At 40.4% G+C, this 10,601-nt stretch overlaps 1 protein-coding gene across 1 annotated transcript; it reads left to right on the plus strand.

Moving 5' to 3' along the window:
• The first annotated feature begins 4,042 nt into the window (after window positions 1-4,042).
• On the plus strand, window positions 4,043-10,542 carry LOC108933702 (ras-related protein Rab-1A-like). Its single transcript, XM_018750912.2, has 6 exons — window positions 4,043-4,231; window positions 8,201-8,273; window positions 8,584-8,679; window positions 8,826-8,921; window positions 9,007-9,138; window positions 9,506-10,542. Exons 1-6 carry the CDS (start codon window positions 4,218-4,220, stop codon window positions 9,701-9,703), a joined length of 609 nt encoding a protein of 202 aa, XP_018606428.1. The 5' UTR covers window positions 4,043-4,217; the 3' UTR covers window positions 9,704-10,542.
• The last annotated feature ends 59 nt before the right edge of the window (window positions 10,543-10,601 follow it).

The raw sequence follows: 10,601 nt of genomic DNA on the forward strand, positions 1-10,601 counted from the left end.
AAAGTTCTCACTTTCAATGAATGAAGAAGTTGTCTATCACTTTGAAATTTTGTGAGATGGGGAATTTTTAATGTTATCATTTTGCTGTAAACAGCAGTTACTTACATGACTTTACATTTATTTAGCTAACACTTTTCTCCAAAGAGTAGCTTACAATTATTTACCCATTTATACAGCTAGGTAATTTTACTGGAGCACTTCAGGACAGGTACCTTGCTCAGGAGTACTACAACTGGAAGTGGGGAATCAAACCTGTAACCTTTAGCACCAAAGACAGCAACATTGACCACTACACTACCATTGTCTCCTGCCCCCTTATTGAAGTTATTTGACTTCAGCTGCTCAAGCTGCAATATGTCACACTACAAACGGGTCGATTTGTGAGCTCTTCCAGCAATCACCCCTGAACTTCTTAACGCTCTGCATTTTTCCAGACAAAAAAAAAAAAAAAAAGAGCTAAATTCAATTGATCCATTGATGTATTGATCAACCCAACAGCAAGCAAAGAAGAAAACCTAAGAAGAACATCCTCTTGACATCCAGTATAGCAGTGATGACAAATGTCATTCACACTCATGGTGCTTTAATCAGAACGTATGAAAAAGCAAAAGCCTGTGTTTTTGGAAGGGCTGAGCAGATATGTATTAAATATCACACAGTTTGTAGAAAATTTCTTTATCCTGTAGCTGTCTGAAGAACTGTCATAAGGGCAATATGCATTATGGCCCAGACATGCTTGCTCATGATTCAGAAACAAATTCACACACAGTCTGAAGTCACTTGTCCCAGGCAGGGTTGCGGTGAACCGGAGCCTAGCCCAGTAGCACAGGGCTGGAGGGGGAGGGGACACACCCAGGATGGCATACCAGTCCATCACAAGGTGCCCCAAGCGAGACTCAAACCCCTAACCCACTGGAAAGCAGGCCCTGGCCAAACCCACCACACCATCGCATCCCCCCCAAAATAAATTCATCTTTTAAGAATTCAAGTAACCCTAACCATGGTCGATATGAAAAGTACATGGAGTTAGAAGAAGTAAACGTGTCTATTTTGTTGTCCCACAGTAACAGTTAGTTCCCCATCTGCAACATCCTTCCTGAAACATGCACTGTGAAGATGAATATAATACCCTAAATATTTTCTGCAATTTCTTTATTTTTAATCTCTAAGGTTATCTGAGGTTATATTAGTTAGACCCCAGTAGATCTGGACTGAAAACTATTTGCTGTAATTTTCACAGTATATTTTCCTTTAAGCCTCTGGAATAAGAATTGTAACAATAACTTAATTTTTTAGCAAATGAAATATATTCCACTTTTTTTGCTTTAGTCATAATTAATTCTTGTTAAAATATGAATTTGAAATTGTATAGTTCTATGTTGAAGGGGGTGCAGTGGCGCAGTGGCGCAGTGGGTTGGGCCGCAGTCCTGCTGTCCGGTGGGTCTGGGGTTCGAGTCCCGCTTGGGGTACCTTGCGACGGACTGGCGTCCCGTCCTGGGTGTGTCCCCTCCCCCTCCGGCCTTACGCCCTGTGTTGCCGGGTAGGCTCCGGTTCCCCGTGACCCCGTATGGGACAAGCGGTTCTGAAAATGTGTGTGTGTGTGTGTGTGTGTGTGTGTAGTTCCATGTTTAGCCTTAAAACCCGTTTTAACCCCCCTGTCTTTGATCTTGTGAAATCATCACTGTACTCTTAGGTACTATTGGGCAATAAAATTATCCTTTCCAATAAGCTGAATATAAAATGCACTGAAAACATCAACCTAAGCAGCAGCGTTTTCTGACCTATAAAGTAAATTATATCTGGGGAAGTTTTCTTCTACTGAGTCTCCTGTTGAAGATCTGTTGGTTTTTTATTCTCAATCACAGTCCAGTCCAGACATAAAACACTGAGACAGAAATAGTTTTTCGACACACTGTGAAGCCGTCACATACGATGTGTGTTTTATCTTCAATCTAACAAGAAGTGGGGCCTCTTCGGCCGAGTTTCTTCATACACTCTTGAAGCAACATCTTAAATCTTGACATGTGTTGAGTTTCAACTCAAGTTGCAGAGCAGCAGGTAACACACCAAAACCTCATATAAATTGTGAACTGGCTGTGAAATCAGACAAATATAAAGCTCAACTAGATATTTATCTTTAAGACACTGATGTTGATCTTGGCTTTGGTTAAGCTGATCCCAGTAGTTTTTTGGATGTAAAGATATACAATCAGACGTATTTAAAAACAATATCAGAATGTCAAAAGTAGTAGGACTACATGCATCAATCCATTATCAATTACTGCTTGTCATAGTACACTCGGAAGGAGACACAAGCCCATCGCAGTGCAATAAACACACTTGTTTACTCGCATAACAGTGGCCTGATGATGCTTCCTTTAGCCTCGATTTGTCATTTTGTCATGTTTTGCCCACCAAGATATTACAGGTTATGCACTGAGACAGTTCACGTTGCACAGTCTGAACATCACATAAACATTTTTCACCCGCCTTTGACAAACAACCAGAATCTTGCTATGTTTTGTTACTGGCTTTATTCTCCACCATAGCAGTCCGCTGTCAAACGAGACTAATGGCTGTTTGTGTCCAGCTATTTTGTCGGTACGGGTTGTACAGGTACGTCAATTTATTTTCTGGTGATCGTTGAAGCAGCAGTTTATTGCTCAGGATTCATCACACGTGTTGGATAAAAATAAAACGAGAACGTCTCAGTGATAGTTGCTTCCTTTAAGATTCCCTAGACATTCAGACTGAGAACAGGATAAAAAGAAAAAGACCAAAGAAATATGTTTCTGTACTTTTACAACACTGGAAACCATTGGTGCTCAACAGGTATCCTCCAGTGCCAGTGGTGTAAGGGTAAAGAAACTGAAAAGATAAACATAAAAATAACATGAACACCTGCCAGTCTTTATTTGTGTCAGGCTGTTTTTTTTTGTACTGAGATGATGTCAGATGGGGGGTGCGGTTGGCGCGGTGGCGCGGTGGGTTGGACCACAGTCCTGCTGTCCGGTGGGTATGGGGTTCGAGTCCTGCTTGGGGTACCTTGTGATGGACTGGCATCCCATCCTGGGTGTGTCCCCTCCCCCTCCGGCCTTACGCCCTGTGTTGCCGGGTAGGCTCCGGTTCCCCGTGACCCCATATGGGACAAGCGGCTCTGAAAATGTGTGTGTGTGTGTGTGTGTGTGTGTGATGTCAGATGTTATCTTTTTTAGACAATGCAATTCTTCATGGAGTCATATTTAGGAAAAGGGGGACCACTGTTTAGCAGGAAGGGTGTGTCATTTCTGGGTTAGCAGTGACCAGCTCTTGCCACATGTGGGTTTGACCTTACACAACATTTCTAACAGCCCTATAAATAAAAATTATTCAGTTAATTAATTGATGGTGTAAATGACACTTCATGCTCATTGTGATTCTCTATTAATTAATTAATTAATTAATTAATTATTCTATTATTTAATTTAATAGAGCAATATTCCTTTTAGATTACTTGGGGATACACTCACAGAACAGGTTCAGTAACTGCTGTATTTGTGGGCTTCAAACTACGTTATCCACATCAAAAAGTGTCAACACCTCTTTTGTGATTTATTAATTAAAAATGTCCATTAATAATATAGATTGCAACTAATTTTTTTAAATTGTGCCACGTGTTATGTGCCACAAAGAAATACTAAAAAATTGGCAGTATTTCAAAGTAGACATTTAGTTATGAAATTATTCCAAAATGAAAAGGTAAAAGAGAAATGCGTGAATTAAGTTTTATTACTAAGAACTTCGCACTCTATCCACCTCCCAGATGTCTGCCACGTTTCACTGATGACATAATTTTTACGGCATAGCAGTGCTGCTGTTGCGCTGGAGATGGCTAACGAGTGGGAAAAAGCCTGTTGCACTGCGCATGTCTCTATTTTGCAATGGTTGCTGGGAATCGTGGTCTATCACAAGCTTTCCAAGTCCTTACAGGATTTAAATCACTCTGTTTTAGACTACAACTCCCGGAAAACACAGGTTTACGACAACTTCTACTTGGATGAGTTGCTATTTCCTGGTTAGATTGCCAGCCATTTTGAAGTCCAGACGCGTAGCCTCTCGATTTTTTGGGGGAGTAGTTACTTTTTAAATCTAAAAATTCTGTATCGGACTTTGAAGTTTTTCTTTGATAGCTCTTCTACCGTTTTACCAGAAGAAGATTTTATTGTCACCTCTCAACGATGAATCCAGAATAGTAAGTGAAACACCTTCTCACCACCACCAGCCAGCTCTCCTCGTCTGTCTATGTCTGTCTGGTGGTGGTTAGAAATATAACGGGTTTTGGGCTGTATCAGCAAGGTATTTGGCGTCATTGGCTGACTGATAACGAACAATAGCTGATATAACAAAACTATATTTTAATGAATAATGTTATGGGACTAGTAGATGGAGTCCTGTTCTGTTTTTTTGGCCTGCTACAACTGATCTAGGACCTCAATTCCGGCATCATGTGGGTTGACTTGTAGCCAACATCCAGATCATGAACTGTTTACTAATTTTTTTTTTTTGTCTGCTATTCTTGAAATGTCACTTTTGAGCTTTAAATATTAGCGGCTGGTTTTAAACAAAATTTCAATCCGCTTCACGTCACGTGCACTACAAAACAAATGAAATAACATTTAAAAAATTGCATCCAAATGTTCGGGAAATTCTGTTGTAAAACTGGCCGTGAACCAACCATGATATTAAAAAAACATAAATAAAATTTAATGTTAGACGTAGTCTTTGATGCATTGTGTGATTAATTTAAAATATTTGGTAATCGAAGCTGATCCACCCAATTATTTTAGATAGATGTGGACGGACGGGGTCAGTCGGACGGAAGGGCTGTTAATGTTACTCGACACATTCATGACTGTCCGAGAGACACGTAAAGATATTTGAAATTGCTGTGAAGCGACAGATTGATCACTTGTGTGTGAACTGTGTTGCAGGGTGAGTTGACGCCATCTGCTCGCCGTCCCAGCATTCATTATTTAGGCGTGTTCCTGTCTGAAACAGGAGCTGGGTCTCCTAGGCAGCAGCTCTTTTTGTTTGTTTGTTTGTTTGTTTTATAAAATGTTACATGGCGCTTTGCCGCACTCAGCTTCTTGTGAGCCGAACGCGTACTGCCTTCGTTTCGGAAGCGCAGCCGCCGAGTTCCGACTCTGCGCCTCGATAAACTGTTTCTTAACGCGGTGTGACGTCAGCAGCGAGACCGGACCCTCAGGAGCGGCTCAGCAGGTCGGTCACGCGTGGGTCACGCGGCTTCTTGCGACACTCCGCTGCTGATTGGGCAACGCGTGGCGGGGCAGTTTTACTCTGTCGACTGGTGGAGGTGCTGCATTACACCGCGTTACACGTTACATACTCTCTTGGAGTTCTCTTTACGAACTGTATCTCTTTCTAGCGTTACAGTAAAATGTTTCTGCATTGAGTATCATTGTCCAACAGCTCTTCCCAGGCAACTTCTCTGATGGAGTGAATGTTTGCCCTCAAATAGGTAAATTACAGTAAGGAGCTGGTGTTAATCGAACAGTGTTGCGCAGAAGTCTGCGATCATCTTTGTTGTACCTTCAAGAATAGTGCTAAACGTGAATAGCTTAATATTTTGCCCGCGAGCTGTAATCGACTGATGTCGTTGTCCAAGGTTACTTACAAAGTTAATTAGCTTGACAGTGCTTTGCTTATTATGCAGCCAGGTATTCTTACCATATCAGTTCAAGGTAAGGGCTTTGATCAAGGTTACAAGAGCTGGAGTGGATGCAAACCAGAGACCTTCAGGTTCAGGTGACCTTAATCACTAACCCTGCCTGCTTCCCCAGTTTGGTATGAGTAAAGTATAGAACAAAATAAAGATGGGTTTAATGGCAGTGCTGTCACAAGGCAAGCCCTTTGTCAAACATATCCATGGGGAAGCTATCCTGATTATACATAGTGATTTGTGGTTATAACAGGTGACATTTAATTTAATATAACCTGCAATGCATTCTAACAAGATTGTGGGGGGGGGACTAAAATTAATCCCCTCAGAGTTCCATAGAGCTGTTGTGTTTTCTTCAATTGGTTTCATGTAACAAGCTATGAATTGGTGGTTGTGTTTAACTATGAAACAATTCCCTCTGTCCTTAATTGGATTTTCTCATTATTTCCCCATGACTGACCTTTACTAACAGGCCTACTCAGTTTTTTTTAATGCAGACTTGGGCAATGTGAGTCCTTTTGGGCTGTGGAATATAGTTTTACACGTTGTACCTTCAACGCTTGATTATTTCATCAGTTCATTTTGATAGTAAAATACTGCATCTTAGTGTCTACAGATAAATCTATAGGTTTATCTACAGGCCATTGGGTCTCAAATCTGCAGGACTGGAGGCCTTTAGGTGTGTGATTTTTAGGAACCTTTGGGCCTGGTTTGAAAGTCTTTGTATGGATTGCTTGCCGTGACATCATGTTACTGTATTAAATGTTCTGACTGAGAATTCTTCATTTCAGCTTACATTTAAAGAGAGCTGGAAAACCAACAATAAACATGTTTGCATCCAACAGTAGGAGTCTGTTTTAAGGAAAATTGAAATTAATGGTTTATCTGGGAGACGTTTTAGCATTTGGGAAAACATCATAATTTATAAGAGTGGTTTTGTCATTTTCGGCTGTTACTGGGCCCAGCACCTTTATTTTGGAAATGCATTGACAAAGTTCTTCCCAGTCTACCCTAAATATTTGTTACAATACCAGTTTTGATGTACTTCTGTAAGGAATAATCTCCATCTTTGTACAACAGTGCATCCTCCTGTTGATTGAAACAGCGATGGCTCTATCTCTTCTCTGAAGCATTCAGGGAGACCATTTAGGTTTGAATTGTGTCCAACATTGTCCTTTTCTTGGCATCTTTGTGGCTAGAATGCAAATTTTAACTCGAGGCTTTTTGCAGCTGTCTCAAACAGAAGCGTGTCCAAAACTGGTCTCGCACTTGCTTGAATTCAATGAGAAGGAAAATTCTCACTTATATGTTGCTTCACTTGTCGTACTGTAGTTCCAGTATTTTGTACATGCAGATATTTCAATGTTTTGTACATAATTCTAAGGAGTTTCTGTACTATTTGGAATATTTTTAGCCATCCCATTTTGTACATTAACATAAAAGTGCCTGTCTGAACACTGAACTGCTGTCTAACAGGCCTTTTTCAGTATGGCAAATGTTCAACAGTGTGTAGATACGGCAGCAAAACCTGATGGTACTGGTATTGGAGTCTACACCTATACATCCTTTTATGTTGCTGCCCTTTGTAAAGTTCTGTAATTTTTGTAAAATGTGTGTGTGTGTGTGTGTGTGTGTGTGTGTGTGTGTGTGTGTATATATATAGGTGTATCAGCATAGTTCACCTTGTTGAAGAGTACAGCTCATGTTCCCAGCTAAAATATGAATACCGGTCTTCTGGCAGTGGTGTCATATCAGCACCTACATCACTATTAATTCCATTTCTCCGTGTTTACTATGCTTATTGAAGCTGTGTGTTATGTTAAATATTGACTTCATGATTTTTTTTTTCCATCAGATTGTTTTCAGTAAAAATGGCAAACCTTAATTTTTGTATAGATTTTAATCTCAAGAGTGATTAGAGATGAAATCTTTTGCTGTTGTGTGAATTGCATTATTGCATGAAGTGGGTTGTTGGGAAGTCATAATTCAGGAGTTACTTGCAATAAAATAAGGTGGCAAAGTACAAGAAAGGATTAATCTAACATTAGAATTGTGCAGCTCCAAGGTCAGCATAGAGAACTGTACTTGACTTCTTGGCTGTATATTTGCATATTGGAAAATTTCTCTGGAACATGCTTTATTTCTACATCATGAATCACTTTCTACTTAGCATTTAATAGCATTTCATAGCAAAAGATGGTGTTGTAGTAAACCTTACATTGTAGATTAATCACTAGAATCAGATAAATCTGTTTTCTTGCCACTCTGGAATGAACTGTCACCCCTTGCAGTGTTGTGCCCAGGGCTTCCAGGATAGGCTCTGGCTCACCGCAGGCCCGTTTTGGACAAGTGGTTATTTAAATTGGATGGATGTTTTGTTGCCTAAAAGGAGGATTTTTATTTGTATCCTTCAGACGGGTGGCACGCAGTGAAAATGATGCCACTTTCCCTTTCTTTACACGCATTTCTCTTCTTCCCCAGTGATTATTTATTCAAGCTGCTTCTGATTGGTGACTCTGGTGTTGGGAAGTCCTGCCTCCTCTTACGATTTGCAGTAAGTATTTCCTTTTCTCGTTGGACAACATCCTCCTAATACCGCTCTGTCCCACTGGAGGTGGACAAAGCTGTAGAGATCACATTGCTCCCTTAGAAGTGCACACTTGATCATCCCTGGAATAGTCTCAACTGCAAAGCAGCCTTCACAATACTATGCTCTAGGTATTTATTTTGTTAATTTTTACTGGGTGCAGGGTGCAATGTGTGTGTTTTTCATATCGTAATGTATTTACAGCTCAGTGTGTGCAAGTAGAATAATGCATGCTATTTTGCAAGATGTTTATTTGTTGCCCTTTGCCACTCTCCAGGATGACACGTACACGGAAAGCTACATTAGTACTATTGGGGTGGACTTCAAGATAAGAACTATAGAATTAGATGGAAAGACTATCAAACTTCAAATTGTAAGTATTTTTTTTTCTTGTTTAATATAATTTGAGTATCATTCACTAACATCAAAGCTGAAAGTTCAGCATTTTATGTGAAATCTGGCACTCAGTTTGGAGTAGAAATGTTTGTGGAGTCACTCAGTCAGGAATCTTCTTTTCAGTGGGATACAGCAGGTCAGGAGAGGTTTCGCACAATCACGTCCAGTTACTACAGAGGAGCACATGGCATTATTGTAGTCTATGATGTCACAGATCAAGTAAGTTTTTCCATTTACTCTTCCATAAATATCTAAGGCATGTCTGTGTCATTCTCTGTTCAAATTCTTCTTTCTTTTCCGGCAGGAGTCTTTCAATAATGTTAAACAGTGGCTGCAGGAGATTGAACGTTATGCCAGTGAAAATGTCAATAAGTTATTGGTAGGGAACAAGTGTGACTTGACGACAAAGAAAGTGGTGGACTACACAACAGCAAAGGTACTGAATTTCCTCATAGAAACAATCCAGTTTAGTTGTGATGTTATAAAATCTGTTTAGATATCATTATCTCAGTTTGTACATCTAGCTTGGATGTTTGAGTTTTGATCAGTTTATTTTATGAATTGTGGGATGTCTTTTTACATGTCACATTAATATTAATAGCATAATGAGAAATTTCACATGTTGAGCATTGTGCATTTCAAGTTAGTCAAATGATGCTTAATAGGATTCATGGGCTGACAGTCTTATTGAACACTGAGTTTTGTCTGTGCCTTTAAAAAGGCTCAGTGTCATTCATTAACTTTTGTTACAGAGCCATTCCAGTTATTGGAAGGTGATCTGAGCTTCTTTGCCTCCTTTTCAGGAATTTGCTGACTCTCTAGGCATCCCTTTCCTGGAGACCAGTGCCAAGAACGCCACCAATGTGGAGCAGGCCTTCATGACCATGGCTGCCGAGATCAAGAAGAGGATGGGTCCTGGGGCCACGGCTGGTGGCTCAGAGAAATCCAACGTTAAGATCCAGAGCACTCCGGTGAAACCTTCTTCTGGAGGGTGCTGCTGAGGCCCCCCTCTTCCTACATCCTGCCCCTCAGTTTCCAGTGGGACATACACTATGTTCCAAAGTCAGAGAGACACACGAAGCAAGCGTGAGAGACGGCGAGAGAGAAACATTAAGTTGCCTGAATTGTACTGTATGTAACTGCACTACCAGAAATACTCAAACAAGGTCAGTTGAAATCCAACAACTGTCAGCACCTTGCAGTGACCCCACCCACCACCTTGAGGCTGCTTTTATTTTCCCCCTCAAAGATGGCAAAATTAATTTTCTCTGCTATTTAGTTTCCAAATTCAGGGTCATAAATGTGAATGAGTCTCACAGCATTCCTACTACAGATAGGCTCTGTAGTTGGCTCCCCCCCCCCACTTTTCTCCCCCTCGTATCGGTGTCTGTAACCATTTCTGCCCCCTGAAGATAATGTTTTGGACACTGTCAGCTGATAGATTGTCTTTGTCAAGCATCAACAAATTAAAATTAAATATGTGTGTGGATGTCTGTCTGTGTGCGTGCAGGTACGCACACGTGTGTGTGTGTGTGTGTGTGTGTGTGTGTGTGTGTGTGTGTGTGTGTGCGTATACATAGTCACACAAAACAATGGCCCACGTGCTCAGATCTAGGAAAGTGTGTGTGTGTGTGTATGTCTATGGGTGCTCATATGTATGTAGGTATGAATGTACAAGTATATGTATGACTTAATTGCCCTGTACAGAAACATGGGGAATAAAATGCATTATCTGATTAGTACTTTAAATGTCAGCTCTGCATTTGATTTGTGTCTGCAGATTATTGTAATTTTTGATGCAAACTAACATTAAACAAGAGAAGAAATGTTTAATACACATTAGAGCAATTTCTACCTGAGTGTATAAAACGTCTTTTTTTTTTTTTTTTTTTTTTTTTT

This window comes from Scleropages formosus, chromosome 16 (genome assembly GCF_900964775.1).
Source record: "Scleropages formosus chromosome 16, fSclFor1.1, whole genome shotgun sequence".
Classification (NCBI taxonomy): Eukaryota; Metazoa; Chordata; class Actinopteri; order Osteoglossiformes; family Osteoglossidae; genus Scleropages; species Scleropages formosus.

What these genes read in the sequence shown, in the direction of transcription:
- LOC108933702 (XM_018750912.2), top strand. An exon ending in AGACTATCAAACTTCAAATT is followed by an intron (nt 8,680 to 8,825) that starts GTAAGTATTTTT and finishes TCTTCTTTTCAG; the next exon opens with TGGGATACAGCAGGTCAGGA. An exon ending in TGGACTACACAACAGCAAAG is followed by an intron (nt 9,139 to 9,505) that starts GTACTGAATTTC and finishes CCTCCTTTTCAG; the next exon opens with GAATTTGCTGACTCTCTAGG.